This window comes from Seriola dumerili, unplaced genomic scaffold (genome assembly GCF_002260705.1).
Source record: "Seriola dumerili isolate Sdu_G_001 unplaced genomic scaffold, Sdu_1.0 BDQW01000113.1, whole genome shotgun sequence".
Classification (NCBI taxonomy): Eukaryota; Metazoa; Chordata; class Actinopteri; order Carangiformes; family Carangidae; genus Seriola; species Seriola dumerili.
In genome coordinates this window covers 812,746-830,213 of record NW_019174368.1, presented here as the reverse complement: position 1 = coordinate 830,213, position 17,468 = coordinate 812,746, and the positions used below count along the sequence as shown (strand labels likewise).

Sequence of the window (17,468 nt, the reverse complement as noted above, 5' to 3'; positions counted from 1 at the left end):
AAAAGGGGGTGTGTAGCTCCGGTTTATTGCCCTGCGTTCATGTGTGTGCATGTGTGTGCACTCAGTGTATACATTCACTGCCAGGGGCTGACGGACAGAAGAGGGGGAGGGGAGAGGGAAGAAAGAAAAAAGAGGAGAGAGAGTGAGAAGGAAGCTTGAGGCAAAAGAGCAACAGGCTTGAAAAAAAAAAAAAAAGTTGAAGCTCCTTGTATGAGGGTTAAACGGAGCTAAAGAGAAGGAAGGTGGTGCACGTATGAAGCATTGTCCACCTGGCTGCAGCGTCCTGCGGCAAGGTGAAACACGGCTCCTCTGGTCATCATGTTGCCCACAGTCTCATCTTCATGTCAGCCCTCATCTCCTTATCTAATCCTCACTCATATGCAAACAGCTAAGACCCTCAGGCTCCACGCTGACTCTGCAGAACAAACACCATATTTGTTAAAACACCCAAAACACACACACACCCTCAGTTTGGCTTTGGAACTCAAAGCAGAAACAGAAACCTGTTTTCCTGGCAACAAAAGGACAGCAACTGGGGATTTTAAAAAATGTGTGTGTGTGTGTGTGTGTGCGTGTCGCCTATTGGAGGTGGAACCATCCAGGAGATACAATCAGAGGAGCCGTCAAAGTCAGTCTGTAGGTCACCCTGCAGCACATGTATAGTTCATGTTTGCACATGTTCAGTGCTTCATGTGTGGAGACTGGGTGGGGGAAGGTGGGGGTCCTGCCATAGGAGGGGTGTTTAGAGCAAAGTGTCATGGGAAATGTTGAGTACACAGGTGACCTCTTGGCTGTTGAACACATGGCTGCAACAGCTTCTTCCACAGTGAGAGAATGTGCAGACAGTGTGTGTGTAATGTCCTTTAAAGAGGACGTTTCCTGTCATGGGTAAAGAAATGATTAATTTAATTCTTAATTATTCTGTTTGAGACTCAAACAAGAAACTTAACAGTATTTTGTCAGCGTCACGACTTTTCCGCATTTTAAAGACAAGAAATGTGGCGTAATGTCTGTCAGCTGTAGGACGCAGTTAAACACTGTGAAAACTATGACCTCAGAGGAAAGCTCACACAGCTGCCACTTACTTAAGTGTAATGTAAATCAATACAACTGTTAAAGTCTAGTTTATGAAGCCTGTAGTGCTCGGTTTTATTGACACTGTCACAGAGCTGTTCATTTAATCATATGTTGCTGTGCTGGATCTGCTGTACCATGTACTCAGTATACATCACCAGCTTTAGCATTACCTGTTTAGCTCTTAATAAACATATGATTAAATTTACACATCTTCCAACAGTGTCACCAAAAACTCAACATTATGACGTTGCATTAGATTTCAGGTGTATTTAATAAAGGGGCCAGTGAGTGTAACTGATGCTGGTTGACTTACTATATGTAGAAATAGTTCATCTGTAATTTACACAGGATTTTATAAGATTTACAAAAGCCGATAAAGTTTCAGGGTGAAAAAAATTGGACGCTTGTGTCTCAGCAAACTAAATCCAACATCTGTATATTCCTGTATTCACACAGCTGGATCTCACAAGTACAAAACAGATGTTGTAAATACAGATCCTCATTCGTGTATTTGTGTACCCCTGCAAACACACAGATATTTTTCTTTTGAAAGTGGTGAAAAATGTTTAAATATATACTATAAACGCACACTTGTGTCAGCTCGAAGCCTCTACCTTCTGTTTCTGTCAGTATGTCATCACATTACCCACAGTCATCAGCTGCCTTCATGTCTCTGTGTTCTGTTGTCAGCTTGTCTCATACGTCACCGTTTGTTTTGAACTTTTAACATTTAGTGCAACATTCACTCAGAGCCCAGAAGAAGAGAGTAAAAAGTACAGTGTGTCCCTGTCGTCTGTCACATCCTGTTCTCTCTTTGTGTTCCCCGTTTCTTCAGCTCATGTTGCAGTGTCGTGTCAGAGCAGCCATTCCACACGCGTCCACCAGATGTCCCCACTAAGCTCCTGCCTCTGTCCGTCAACACGTCTGACACCAGCCACACACGTAACAGGTTCATTTAACCATAACTAATGTCTGCAGGGGACATATCATCCTCGTTTTAACAGTAACGGTACATTACACCTCTCAACTCTCCCCAAACACTAAATAATGTCAGTATGTTGTATAAGATACTGCACAGTTATTGTCTGTGGATGACTTTTTGGAAAACAAATTTAAATTTGTAAAGATTTTTTTTTACCTCATTTGGTGTAATAACGACATTATATGGTCATATTTTGTTACCACTTACTATTTGAAGTTACTACCTCAGTAGTTTCCTCCATGCAGAGGTCAATTTCCAATAAGATTAAGGGGTATCACATTATGGAGTGACTTTGCTGCCTATATAAAATGTTACAGAAGATGCTTAAGATCATTTAACTGCTGTTTTATAACTGTTTTGTTACTGTCCATGTATTAATGTTTTATTTGTTTTGCTCATATTGACATGTATTAGCACTATTGCTCATGGAGTTAAACTCATACACATCACATTCTCACATTTTTTTTTATATATATATTTGAATGTATTATTTTCTCATCATTTTTATGTAGTCACATTATTTTCTTGTATGTTCATTTTGTATTTTTTAATCATTTTGAGATATTTCAACATTACTTTAAATAAGCCCACTGGGCGTTCTGTCTCTCCCTGCACTGAATGCTTTTTGTTTACTTTGTCGTTTTTCTGTGTATTTTAAATTGTGAAAAAATAAATAAAACTAAAAACTACATATTAGGTTTTAATATCTCATAAGAAAAACGAAGGGGGAAAAAAGTTAAACTCATTGTATTTTTACACATGCTGCAGTGTTGTCTCTGGGATCCCAAACAATGAGGAGGCACAGCCAATGTCAACAAAACACAAATCCTATAAGTATCCAATAAGTAGGACCATGACTTCAACAGTATACTGAATAAACAGTGAACGACATTGCTCAGTAAAATATTATACAACATGAAACGAGTGGATGCTGTTATACGCTGCACGGTGCGCTGCAGGATTATCTGTGGACGCTAAAACAGAATAACTGTACAATGGATTTATTTATACACACCAGGAGAGGTAAAGGTCCGTCCTGTAATAATTCAGAGTTAGATACAGTAGATATCCAGCCTTTATACGCTGGGTTGTCTACAGGTTACACCCTCAAAGACAGATGGAGTCTGAGGGGGAGTCATAGAAATAGATGGTTACACAACAGAACAGATACTAAAGTCAGTCTAAAACATCTAAAAACCAACACAGCACAATCAAACCGCAATGAAAGAAGTCTGTAAAGACAAAGAAACGTGTCTGATCTCAGTGTGGAACATAGATTAGAGTTTGGCAGGTGGGTTAACGTGCAGCCACATGAAGAGAGCAGGTGACTTACAGACTTACGTGGTCATCAGTAATTTAACCTTCACATGACGTTGTAATGAATTAAGATCTGTGTCGCAGAGTTATTACAAAACACTGTGTGGACATCAGTGTTTTTATTCATCCCCCCAATTAAGATGTGGAAGGAACTTTTTCCACACACCCCCACACACACACACACACACACACACACACACACACACACACACACACACAAACTCCATCCTGTTGCATCCATTCAAATCTCCTTGACCATGTTTCTCATTACGAACTGGACCAAACTAGATCCAGACAATTAGCGCACAGTCGCTGTAACTGCTGCATAACCAGCGTGTTGGAGCAGAGCAGCTATAAAGTGGAGGTGAAACGCAGCAAGAGGATGAAACAGCGACGGGAAAGAGGCAAGAAACAGGAGCAGAGATGGCCCACAGAAGAACCACTGGAAGCAAACTCTTGATGACGGGTGAGATGAGTTTTTTTCTTGAAAGGTTGAAATGTCTCCGATCGTTACAGTTCTGTGTGTTACACTGAACAGTGGTGAATCTAGAGTCTGTTGGGGCCCTATAGGCAAAAAAATGGCACGGGGCCCCTCCAATCAGCATTCATCACAATTATGTATTAAATAATCTGACACCAAAGAAAAATGTTTGAAATCTAAACATTTTTTGTTCCGTTATTACATAAACATAAAAGACCTTGTATTTTTCAAAATATAGATGTAAAGAACAATAAAGACTTAAATGAATAACTTAATGACTTCAACGTTGTCACAATTTAAATAACCCACATTATAAGACCAGATAGTTGATCTCTGTTTATTTTAATTATCTTTTGTTTTTTTTAATACATTTTTTTTTATTGTATGCATGTTCAGGCTTCACTGAAAATAGTTGGGAACACTTCTGCGTCCGAGGTGTCTGAGGTGTCGCAAATCGTTCATTGGTTGTTTAAGGGGGAGGAAGCTGCATTTTGAGACACTGCTGGGGGGTAAAGTTTGTCGGCCCTCTAACAGCCTGGGGCCCCGAGGAGTTGCCTGCCTTGCCTGTTCTCAAGCTGAGCGTCTGACGTTAAAATAATAAGAAATGTATCTGGCTTCGTAGGGTTGGATTAATATCTAATAAATGAAAAACACAAATGTTTGTACACCTCTTACGGTTCAGTGAAAAATATTTCATCAAAATGCTCTACTAGTCAAATCAGAGATTTTGAATATTTTGTACATACTAGAGCTCTACCGATGAATCACCTCGGCTGTTATATCTGTAGATATTAGCTCATCACATAGGACACTGGTAATAGCTTTATATGTCTGCTGGTAAATAAATAAAAACTGTAGAAGAAAAATGCCAAAAATTTTTAAAAGTATAAAATATTGATATTGGTATCAGCCTCAGAAATCCAGTTTTGGTTGAGCTATCATTCAATGCTGTAGTATTTCAGTTTTCATCTAACAAATTCATCCATTCATTCATTCATCAACTGTTAGTAATTCATTAAATCCCTCAGAAAACATTCAGTATCTTGAAGAAAGGTATAAACATACTGAAATATCAGGCTGCAGTCTGTTCTTGCTGCTGGTTGCAGGAGGCCGACCTGTCCCACTGTCCATGCACACGTTTACATTTAAATCAAAATTTAAATCACTTTCCCACGACTCCACAGCGCTGTACATGGTGGCGTCGTGCAGTGCCGTCCCCGTCACTGACCTGCTCGACCGAGCCTCTCAGCGCTCTGACACACTGCACTCCCTCAGCACGACACTCACCAAAGAGCTGGTCGGTACCTGTGTGTGTCAGTGTGTGTGTGTGTGTGTGTGTGTGTCAGAAGCACCTATACTAATGGTTTCATTCTATTAGATCTCATCAATCAATGTATGAAAATCAATGTGCAAAATTTTGAAGTTTTTCTCTCCATCAAGGTGAAAACATGTTTTTCTGTCAAGCTAATTAATACAGTTCAAACAACAGCCCTCCTCTGTCCCTCCCAGGACTCTCACTTCCCTCCCATAGGTCGGGTGATCACGCCCCGGCCCTCAATGTGCCACACCTCCTCTCTACAGACACCCAATGACAAAGCGCAGGCTCTTCAAATATCAGTGAGTTACTGTTATCTCTCTTTTTTTTTTTTTTTTTTTTTTTTTTCTCCCGTCTCCTTTGTTCTTTGCTTTAGTTTGTTTCAGCGATGTCTCACTTTACCGCTCTCTTCCTCCAGGAGGCAGACCTGTTGTCACTGGTTCGCTCTCTGCTCCAAGCCTGGATCGACCCCCTGGTGGTCCTGTCCTCCTCTGCTAACACGCTGCCTCACCCGGCACAAAGCAGCATATTCAACAAGATCCAGGAGATGCAGGAGCACTCCAAGAGCCTGGGAGACGGCCTGGATATCCTGTCTAGCAAGGTGTGCAAATCTGGCTTGAAAAAATGCATTTCCATGGTACTGTACTGTATTTAAAAAATGTTAATGTTTTCTTTCCCAACCCTCCCTCCCACTCTCCCCGACTCCCTTCTCTCCCAGATGGGTCCAGCGGCTCAGACCATCTCATTTCTGCCCTACAGGAGAGGCAATGACATCGGCCAGGACAGGATTTCCAAACTGATCAACTTCCACTTCCTGCTGTCCTGCTTCCGACGGGACTCCCACAAGATTGACAGCTTCCTGAAAGTCCTGCGCTGCCGGGCGGCAAAGATGCATCCCCAGATGTGCTAACGACTCTGACGGGAGATTTTTCTGAAAGCTTGTATCGCCTACCGACTGTAGATTAGCACGCTGTAGGAATCTGAGCTGATATCCTAATGGCTAAGTAGCAGATATTATGAGCTTTCAGGAGGTGAAGACAAGGGGGAGTTACATGGTGCACACAGGAAATCACATGTTGTTTGGCATGACCCCTCTCAGTCATCACAGTGCACAAAACATTGATTCTAGCTTTTAATGATGAAACATTTCCCGTGTTAAGTTGCTAAAGCTGCTTTCATCTGAGATCATCAGTCAGAGGTTAAACAGGTTAAGTAATGACAGGTAGATCAGTGAGCAGCCCAGTAAGCTTTAAAGCCTTACACTGTAGATTGTCTGGAGGTCAAAGCATGGCTCACACACTTCCCTGAGATGATTCCAGCTGGTCTGGCATCATCCGCTGACCGTACTGCGGTCTCAAACCGTGTGTTATCTGTTACCTGTGACTCCTCTTTGTTCGTTTCCCTTGATTGAAGCAGTATCCTCTCAAAGCCGAGCTGCCAAAGCAGCTTTGCTCGCGGTTCGACTTTGGAGAGTTCAGCTGGGCTGCGACACATGCAATCAGCGCCGCCAGCTTCTCTGCACGGCTGTTTGGAGAACGACTCTCTCTTCCTAATTCGACCGCCAGCTTGACTGATGACAAACTGCGGCATTTGCACATTTGATTTTAATATCACTTTTTCCTGAAAAGCATTATGAACGCAATATTTCTTTAAATCTGCATATCAATAAAAATCCTCTCTGGCACAGTTAAGTTCTTCATGTCATTTATCATTTCACATTTTAATGGTAGCGCACCGTGAACTGTGACGGTGCTGAGGCACCCAGTGAGAGCGATGGGTGCTTCTCTCTGAAGCATCAACAGAAAGGGTCCCGAGTGTTAATGCTACTGGTGAGTGTAAGTTCACCATACTCCTCCATCCAGACTCCTCCTCCATCTCTTCCCTGTGGAGGCCTCCTCATCGTCCCTCCTCCTCTTCCTCAGGTGATCAGCCTCACTGGAGCTGGACTGGGCTCCTCCGCGCCTTTACTGGTAAACTGTCTCATCTCTATATGTCAGATCTAAATGAGAAATTCTGTTCATTTTATCAGTCAATAAATCCGAACCAAGGTGATTTAAACTAAATGATACCACGTGTGTGTAAAGGTAAAGGGGAGCTCACCTGAAATACACTGTATGTGTTACACTCGTCCGTAAATGGGCAGAAAAGTCGTTAAACAAAATCACGAGTGCGGTTTTCTCGGTCATCCGTTTATTCCGAGCACAACACAACAACAGGAACTACCGCCGATTTTTCCCGCCAGACAACGTAGGCGGAGACAAAGATAATCAATCGTCACCTAACAGATCAAGACCTTTTAATGGATGACAGATAATAATGAATGATGAAATGAAATAAACAATGAACCTCTTTGTGATGTCGGTTAAAGCAACAGCACATTGTTTATAGACAAAACATGTTGATGTGACGGGGCGATAAATCAAAATGAGACACACACGAATTATTACATTTTTACAAAAAAGTATATTTTTATTAAAAAAAAAAAAACTTATGTAAATATGGACACACATATGATCCTGACAATAATAAAGGTTTGATAAAAAATATTACATGTATTGGTGATATTTTAGGTACAAATGTCAAGTTGTTTAATACGGACATGTGAAAATTGTCCTGTTCTAAGGAAAAACGGCTCAAAATAGTATGTTAGTCTTTATAAATAGTATTTTCTCATTTAACATCATGGCGAGAGTACTTGAATTAATGGTCTTAAGATTTGGAAACACACTTTTGCACATTCAGACTGACTCTGTTAGCATGTTATGTAACATTACTGCTCTTTTGGGTAGAAATGTTTTTCAATTGGCTAAGGCTTCGGTAGGGGTCTCGTTATTTTTATTAACTTAGCCACTCAGGGCTTCTATATGCACCCTTGTGTGAAGATATGTAATGTTTGTCTTTTCTCTGTAATGATCTCTGGACCCCCTGGATGGGAACCACCGACCTAAGCCCCCCAAAAAGCCATGACCGGCCCTGGATGTGGGTTTGGTTTTCCCACCACCGAGCAGCTCGGTGTTCAGAGGCGCGCTGGAGGCCACTCAGAGCGGAGCAGCCCTCCACCGGTCTCCCGCCTGGTAAACCGACACCTGTCCGCCACCTTCACCACCTTCCTCCTCCTCCTCCTCCTCCTCCTCTGTGTGTTTGCCGGAGGTGTCAGCTCGGTCTTCGGGTATGAAGAACAAACACAACCAACAGGTGAAGGCAGCGGCTCCGGACCGACTCGACATGTCGAGCTTCGAGGTGTCTCTCCAGCAGCTCAATGATCTGTTGACAGACGACAGCGGCTTCTACAGCTGGCCGACCAAACACTTCCACGAGGTTTACCCGAGGATTTACGTCGGCAATGCGTGAGTCATTGTTGAAATCATTGTAATAACCCCCAATTTTTCCACTTAGGGATATTTTACATTACAGTTAACGTGTCTCCCTCTAATTCAAGTCGTGCAGCGGACACGGAATCAGTATTCCTCTAATATGACGGAAATAAAACAATACATTCAAGTTTAATGACCCAATTCTTCCTCTTATTCCTCTGTTTTATTCTATTACTGTGGCGATACTGTGATTTTACACATTTCCAGCAATATTATGACTCAGCACATGGATATCATAATATCATTATACCACAAAAGATGGAAAGAAAATAGAGTAACTTCCAGTGTGTGTGTTTGCAAGAATGTGACAGGCTTCTGCATGTGTTTAGGAATAATCTAGAAGTATTCAGGAGAATGAAAACCATGACTTAGAATAAGGTCAGTATGGACTCACTATTGTACCATAATTAGCCACTGTAATCTCTCATATAGCTTATATTTATCAGCCACTACAGAGTGACTGTTGTTAGTCGTGGCCAGTACTGGCCTATTGTTTTCACCCTGTGTGTGTGTGTGTGTGTGTGTAGCAGGTGTTTATCTGTCTATGTGTGTAGTTGAGGTCGAAGTGATGGGTGTGGTCTGACCCCCATGAGTCTCCCCATTGCAACATGGTCTCCAGTTTAAAAAAAAAAAAAAAATTAAAATTAAAATTAAAATTAAAATAATTTAATTTCTTTTTTAAGTATTTTTTTTTTCTTTTTAAACAGTAGTTTTATTTCCCTGTTGGGTTGACTGTCTGCTGAGAGAGGCGTACAGGGCTTGTTGAATTTTTGAGGAGGTGGAGGAGTGTTATCAAAAGGCAAAATAGAGCAGAAACAGAAGCTGGCAGGTACAGAGGAGTTGAAAATAGCTTGTGCTTCACCTGCCAGTCTCCTGTGGAATTTAAATGGCATGCCCTATATCTCAGTCTCTNGTGTGTGTGTGTGTGTGTGTGTAGCAGGTGTTTATCTGTCTATGTGTGTAGTTGAGGTCGAAGTGATGGGTGTGGTCTGACCCCCATGAGTCTCCCCATTGCAACATGGTCTCCAGTTAAAAAAAAAAAAAAAAAATTAAAATTAAAATAAAAATAATTTAATTTCTTTTTTAAGTATTTTTTTTTCTTTTTAAACAGCAGTTTTATTTCCCCGTTGGGTTGACTGTCTGCTGAGAGAGGCGTACAGGGCTTGTTGAATTTTTGAGGAGGTGGAGGAGTGTTATCAAAAGGCAAAATAGAGCAGAAACAGAAGCTGGCAGGTACAGAGGAGTTGAAAATAGCTTGTGCTTCACCTGCCAGTCTCCTGTGGAATTTAAATGGCATGCCCTATATCTCAGTCTCTGTAAATAACATTACTGATTCCTCAATTCGGAAAGAAACACATATATATCCATTTATTGTAGCATTAGCACCTATAATGTGCACCAGGTTACCAGTAAAGCTGGAAATCACTTTAACTTAAAATGCAACACCATCAAACAGTGTTGCCCATGATAAAGATGATACTCTTGCATAATAAACTCTTTCAGGACTATAAAGGCAAACACAACATTTCCTGACTGAGCTTGTTCAAAATCATCCAGATTACTGCACACAAAATGATTTTTTGTTCACAGCACTTGACATAGCCTACAGAATGTCTGTTTGGGAACTGTATATTCCAGGCTTGTAAGCAAAACGTTCATCTAAATTTTAAATGGTTAGATCTGAAAGCTTTAAAACACAAGCTCTAAGATGTTTTTTTTTTTTTTCAGCACAGTGAGTCAGAGCAGTGTATTTCAGGAGCGTGCCTCCATTCATCTGCCCGCCTTCCTGAAGGAGTCATAATGGACGGAGCAGAAACACTTTGTTTTTTTCAGTGCAAATGACTTCACAAAAATAGGTTAGAACCCACAAGTGCATCAACACAGCGCTGAGGAGCCGAGACAAGAAAGTATGCAAACACAGATCATCCCATCTGAGATGGTGTTTTTTTTTTTCAATGTTTCTGTCCTTGTTCCCCTTTTTGTGGAGGCGAGATGTTGCATTCAGTATCAGCACCAGTGTGCATCGACTCTATTTTTAGGTCTCTACATCTAAAAGGCGGGAGCAGTCCCAGAGGTTCACAGTGAGACGCAGCAGAGCTTTTGTATGACAGAGAAAGGAAAATGGAAAATGAATTCTCAATTCCAAGGCACACCAAAACTGACACTTAGTCAAAGCTTGTATCAACAGTGTTATATAATGCACTCTGCTATTAAGAAATAAAGCAAATTATAAATAAGGAAAATATAAAGAAATATGCAATAAATTATAAAGAAATTATCATTATATAGTGACATTTGGTGTGACTATAAAAAAATAATCGCTATATACACACACAATATAATAACCAGGCTAGATGTGGGTGGAAAGGGAAATGCAGACAGTCTGAATACAGATTTGTTTCTAAATTTAGTTTACTGTGACACAGTTTCATTAGCAGCTGAATTATAGTCCCACAGTTTGCTCTCTGCAGCTTCACATGTGTAATTATCAGGATCACCATTTATTTGCAGTGTAATTTGGTAATTTGATCGGTGGCTGCTCTGGTGGATCAAATCAAGTAATCCCTGTTCACATCCCTGTAAACAGTAACTAATCACAGATGTTTTTTATCAAGTATGCTTCATCGCTTCATGAAATTCCCTCTACACAGGCAATGTGGATTAATAATGAAACAGCTCTTCTTTTTAGGGATTATTATTATTTAATTGCACAGTGTGTCTTGGCTATTAAATACATCTTTGGCTAGATTGCAACAGCAGGGCCAGCTGTATGATCTGGAGTGTCCCTGACTGACTGACTGACTGACTGACTGACTGACTGACTGACAACCTGCAAACAGGTTCCATTAGGGCGGTGTTTACAGCCTGCAGTGTTGCCAACTTGGCACGTTGTCGCTAGATTTAGAGGCTTTTTTTGAAACAAGACTAGGTATAAACCTGGTACATGACTGGACCGTGTATGGATGCCAAGCAGGGCTACGCCTCCTTATGTGCAGTCTACTGAGCTTCTCTGGTTTCCTGGCTGCTAGCGAACTGCAGGGAAGCGGAGGAGCGCTTCCAATACACTGAGCCTCGCCTTTGTTACATTACATGTATCAGACAGCGGGCAGAGAGACCAGGAGAGAGGGAGGGAGAGAGAGAAGTCATCGCTAACTGCTAAAGAAACTAGCAGATCTGAATGACATGTAAACAACAGAAACACTAGCAACAGGAAATGAGACAACATGCTTATAGCAGCACAGCAATAAAAGTGCGGTTAACACATAAAGGGTTTCTGCCCATTAAAACGGAGGAGGACTTTTTACTTGAAATGGTTACAGGAAGCGATGAGCTTGTTTTATCACGTAACTTTAACACCACAGGCCATGACCAACTCTACATATCAAACAGAGCTTGTTAGACATAAAGACCTTCCTCTAATAAAAATCTGTCACGTTCTGGAGTTGAGGTAAATAATGGTTTAACTATTATGGATCCCAGACAGAGGTCCAGACATATATTAGGTTTTGACCTAGTCTTGTTCATATTTAGCTCTCAAAAGACACAGTAATTCCATGTGAAGAAAAGCATTTTGCTGAACAGGCTTAAAGGATGGTAATGAGAAAGTGGTGTCAGGACTCAAACAAATCCAACAGAGCTAAGGCAACAGGTAGCAGGTCAAAAAGCACAGGCAATGAGCATCCAGCAGAATCTGGATGGGGGACAGGCAGGAGGACAATCTGGCAAGTGACTCTTGTAACGGGGCAGGTTTAAATACTGTGGGGCTAATGGGTAATAAGGTGCAGGTGAGGTCTTTGGCAAACTCTCTGAGAGCAACTGGTGGGCAGATGTGGAATAACATCTGGAGAGGTGCCTGAAAATGCAGGAGCGTGTGAGGGAGGTTGAGGGGGAAGAAAGAGAGACAGGTGTGGGAGATTGAGTAATCAGTGTATTAAATTGGTGATGCCTCTGTGACTCTCTGTGTTTACACTGTGACGTAGGCGGATGAGAGTCAGCTGACAGTCAACTGAGAGTCGACATTAAAGGGCCATTGTACTGAGGGAGGCGTGATCAACATCTGAATGTATGACTGATTGAATCAACCCAGTCAGCAGCTGTTGCACAGACACGATGTGATCAATCATATCTCTTTAATTCATGTCGCATGGAAGAGAGGAAATGAGCGTGGTTGTTGTCTGAAAGGACTGTCCTCTCTCAACACTGAGAGTCACATAGACGTCAGCAGTTTAATCAACTAATTTCTCAATGTAAAATGTTCATTTCCCACTTCCGCAGCAGTGTGTCGTAGCAGTGTCTAATGGTTCAACACTTCAAATAAAACACTACAAAAGTGTAAAATGTGAGACCTTTAAGCAAAATTGTGATTTACCTCGTGCCTTTCTCCTCCAAAACAGCTCAGAAACCTTGACAATTGGTTTTGTGGTTCTTGAGTTATCTCATTAAACAGCACAAATTCTATTGTTCACGATGCTGAAGAAAAGAATTTTACACAGAATCAGAAATTTTACAGAGACTGGTAAATAGATCCAGGAAGAGTAGTCAGCCTTTAGTCCGAACACAGAAACGGTCAACAGGTATTTTGCTTGACATCAGGTTAGCATCAGTGGTGCGTGCGAAATAAGCTTCTCAGCATGTGTTTGTTTTTCTTACTAACCTGATGCAGGTTTGTGGCGACGAACGTGATGCGTCTGAAGCGTCTGGGCGTCACCCACATCCTGAACGCAGCGGAGGGAAACTCCTTCATGCACGTCAACACCAACAACGAGTTCTACGCTGGCACGGGCGTCATCTACCACGGGATACCAGCCAGCGACACCGACCACTTCGACATCAGCGTTTACTTCGAAGAGGCGGCAGACTTCATCGAGAAGGCGCTGGCATACAAAAATGGAAAAGGTCAGAGGGTTAACAGAGCTGAGATGAACTGAAGCTGAAATCCTGTTTTTATGTGTGAAATGTAGAGTCATCCTTTTCTCATAGTATGTGATATATGAAAACCTCTGAAGATTACACACAACCCTTCCAAGTTTGATCTTTTCTGTGACTTCAAGCAGGCTCGTGAAAAACTAATTGATCTGATGATGACACCACTTTGAGACATGCTAATTGTCCTGATCAGGGGCTTTACCTGAAGGTCAATATTAAAGCTGCACTAATTAGAAACAATGGATCAAATGACTGTGTAATCATGACAAAGGCTGTGTTTGAAATGACGAGACCAAAGATGATTATAATTTGAGTCTGATGGTTACATCGGCTCTACAGAAGTTTTCAACCTACAGTGTTTGAGCTCATTGTTTCAGGCTCACACTCCACTCTCATCAAGCTTGTTTCTAGCAGCAATGAGCAGCTGTTATCAGTGGAAAACACTGAAATACACCACCAACAAAAAATATCAACTCGTCAACAGTGGTGATCCCTGACTCTGGGGGGCCCCAGGCGAAGAAGTCAAGAGTTTAAGGGGTTGTCATTGCAAAATGTGCCAATATGAGGGGCCTTCAGGGGCCCTTTTACCCTTTGGGGGCCCCAAGCATTTACCTAGTTTACTTCTCCTGATGGTGCACCTCTGCTTGTCAACAAATAGTTTTATGTAAAGTAAAATAATTCATTTTAGATTTTCCACTTCCCTAAGGTGGCCAAAACATAATATGTCAGACACCACTCTTGTGATTTGGATCAAACTGGAACATCTGCTTTTCTCTTCTCCCCTGCAGGTAAAGTGTACGTTCATTGCAGGGAAGGCTACAGCCGCTCGCCAACCTTAGTCATAGCCTACCTGATGCTTCGCCAGAACATGGACGTCCACACCGCTCTGGCCATGGTGCGGCAGAAAAGAGAAATCGGACCCAACGACGGCTTCCTTCGGCAGCTCTGTCGGCTCAGCCAGAGGCTGGCTGCTGAGGGAAAGCTCTGGAACAAGTGAGGCACGCGGCGAGGCAGACGGATTGTCTGTAAGAGAGAGCAAATGTATGGCTTAATTGCACATCACTTTGTTTCACTTGCTCGACAGCTTCAACAAGCCGCAGGTCTGTGATTGTTCTGGAAGGGAGGGGAGTGGAAAATGAAAAACGTTTTCTCTTAGACGAAGGTTGACAGCACTGACTGTATGTATAGTACAAAATAATACATAGAGTGTTTTAATCAGAGAGGCACACTGACTCATTGTAATGTGTAAATCCAGGTACACTGCATTCACTAGCTGTGTTTACATAGTCTCACTTACATTCTAAATATTAGATTCATCTTGTTTCAGGTCTAAATGGCCTTTAATAATTATATTTTTTACATTCTGTATGGATTGGTGTGTTTTTCTGCTGATCACTTTTCAAGAGAAGAATAAAGGGAATGTTAATGTGCATTTAAATACACTCATTTAGGGGAAAAAATAGTGTAACTAATGTGATACTGTCACCGCCTTTTCTCATCCAGCGTCCTTTCCCTCCTCTTCCTCCCTCCTGGCATTGTGCCCTTTGTCTTGGTCTCACTCCTGCAAACACTGCCAAATCTCTCCGTCCCAGCCGTTTCCCAGAGGGGATCTCAAGTGGACACTGTGATTTTTCATACCCGATCAGATGTTCAGGGTACCACAGGATGATATTGAAATATTTTCTTGTCTAATATGTTTAGCATGTTTTAGAAAAAAGCACAACCTTTGACCCATATTGCACTCGTATCTAGAAACCTGCCTCAGAAATATTTCTCAGTCAAAATTTTGTCAAGCTGGGCTTTATAGGAATCAAACACTATTTTGGGACATTTTAGGAAATGTACTTATTTGCTTTTTTGCTGAGCGTTAGATACAGTAAAAAGACGGAGAAGATTAAAGGAGCTAATGAAAGTTTTGCTATTTGTACATTGCTAACGTTGCTAATGTTAACAGCTGTTTACTTACCAGTCTAGAAGAAACGTTGTGAGTTCAGCATCTAACCTCATTCCTTTACTCAACCAAGAGCTGTCTCCAGAGATGGAAAGCAACGCCAATGCCAATCTCGTCTCTATCGCGTCTTTTGTTCTATGCTAACTTGCTAATTTCATTAGAACAAAGACTGTAAAATAAGTGTATTTCCCCGAACGTGGAACTAAACGTCTGGATAATGGTAATATTCTTCACTCACGGCCTGCCGTAGCTGCTGAGGGTCGATGACCTGTGACCACACGAGTGAAACCTCTGATTGTAATTTAAACACTGCCACAATGTGTGTTTGCTAGTAACCTCAACATGTAGGATCACTTCAGAGTCGACACATTTTTGCACATTAGTGTGTGTTTTTGTCTGAGTATAGGCAGTTTTATATTGCATGCTTTGTAATATGTATGTGAGCCAAAGAGTCGTTTATATTCCTTTGTTAGCACAGCTGTGTATTACAGTATGCGTATTCATAGTGTGCATTATTCAATGTGCATTACACAGTATGTCACAATGTGCATTATTGAGCCTGTGACTTTTGAATCATTGTGTGCATTACCTAGTAGGATGTAATGTAGTTGGTCGCGTCAGTAGGCTTTCATTGAGTCTCAAGATGATGACACTGCTTATATGAAGTGCACTTTATCCAATGACACTGGTGATTGTTGTTGCTCTTTTCATACATTCAGAAATAAACTGAAAAATGACACGGCTGAGTTTCTTGAAGAGTTTCTCACAACAAATCATTGAACACTGATCACTCATATTACACAAGACTAATCCTGTAGCTCTGAGGATATAACACATAATGCACTGAATGACAGATGAATAGGTAGTAATCACTCTGTCCTGTAGAGGGGGTAGTAGGACTTCTGCAGTCGTACCATGGTTCCCATCGGCATCACAATATTGTAAAATTATTAGAAGCTGCCACTACTGCTACAGCTACTGTTACCATACTAACAGTTGAATAAAACTTCTAGATCACCTCTAGACATGTTGTGAGACATATAAAAATACTGCAGACATGTATATTCAATACAAGAATTTGCCTTGTTAAAAATTATGCTCCATCAAAAAACTAAAATAAATAAATGAAATAAAATCCAGAATGTGTGTATGTTAAAGAAATAAAATAAAATAGTCTTTCAAAGGTTTAACAGCTGGACACTAGATGCCTCCTACTTCACTTTAACGACCTCAGTGCACAGGAGGCTTCAGCGATTTCCACATCATGGGGCAGCGTAGCGGTTAAGTCTGACTCCCAACCGGGGGGGCTTGACTTGTATAAGCTGCATCCCGGGCCGTGTTTGACTTCCAAACATATTGTGATGTCACAAAATCTTGTGTCACACACATCTGAGATTTAAGATGAGCACAGAGAAACTTCCTAGTGTCACTCTGCACACACATCATCAAAAAGACATTTTGACTGGAGGGGGACATTAAAGTTTTTAGACACATGCAACTTTACCTGACAAGTTTATATATCTTATGTATATTACAGTATAATTATAAATAAATATAATCTATAGTATAAGCCGTATCCACCATTCATTATATTTGTCATGACCGTCACAGTACATTCAGTTATAAAACAATATTTATCTTAAATTATCTGATTTTAAGATTGAGTGTAATGCAAAGTGATAACGATGGCAAAAACAACAATGTTGCTCGTGTTGTCCTCTGATTTATATCAAATGCTCAATTTGTACAATTTGCAACTTAATCTGATTAAAATGATCAACATCCTCAACATGTAGCTGATTCACTATCAAAACAAAGCAAACACTGCTTGTACCAGTAGTACTCTCCCTTCGTCGCTTCCTTTTTGCTTCCCCCACTAAATCCCTATTATCCTGCCAGTGGCCTTTTAATGGGCACCTCCTCCTCTCTTATTAAACGTGTGTGTGTGTGTGTGTGTGTGTGTGTGCATTCCACAGGTTTTGGAAGTTGAGCTCCATGGCAGGGCCTCTCTCTCTCTCTCTCTCTCTCCCTGATGTTTTCTCAGC

The 17,468-nt window shown here is 41.3% G+C and overlaps 2 protein-coding genes across 2 annotated transcripts; both read left to right on the top strand.

The window, feature by feature from the left end:
* Nucleotides 1-3,799: 3,799 nt before the first annotated feature.
* Nucleotides 3,800-6,082, top strand: LOC111223677 (prolactin-like). The gene is made up of 5 exons (XM_022747913.1): nucleotides 3,800-3,842; nucleotides 5,042-5,154; nucleotides 5,367-5,474; nucleotides 5,591-5,773; nucleotides 5,891-6,082. The coding sequence occupies exons 1-5, from the start codon at nucleotides 3,800-3,802 to the stop codon at nucleotides 6,080-6,082; spliced, it is 639 nt and encodes a 212-aa protein (XP_022603634.1).
* A 2,229-nt stretch (nucleotides 6,083-8,311) lies between these two features.
* On the top strand, nucleotides 8,312-16,108 carry LOC111223778 (dual specificity protein phosphatase 3-like). The gene is made up of 3 exons (XM_022748046.1): nucleotides 8,312-8,519; nucleotides 13,210-13,442; nucleotides 14,261-16,108. The coding sequence occupies exons 1-3, from the start codon at nucleotides 8,344-8,346 to the stop codon at nucleotides 14,467-14,469; spliced, it is 618 nt and encodes a 205-aa protein (XP_022603767.1). The 5' UTR covers nucleotides 8,312-8,343; the 3' UTR covers nucleotides 14,470-16,108.
* Nucleotides 16,109-17,468: the final 1,360 nt, after the last annotated feature.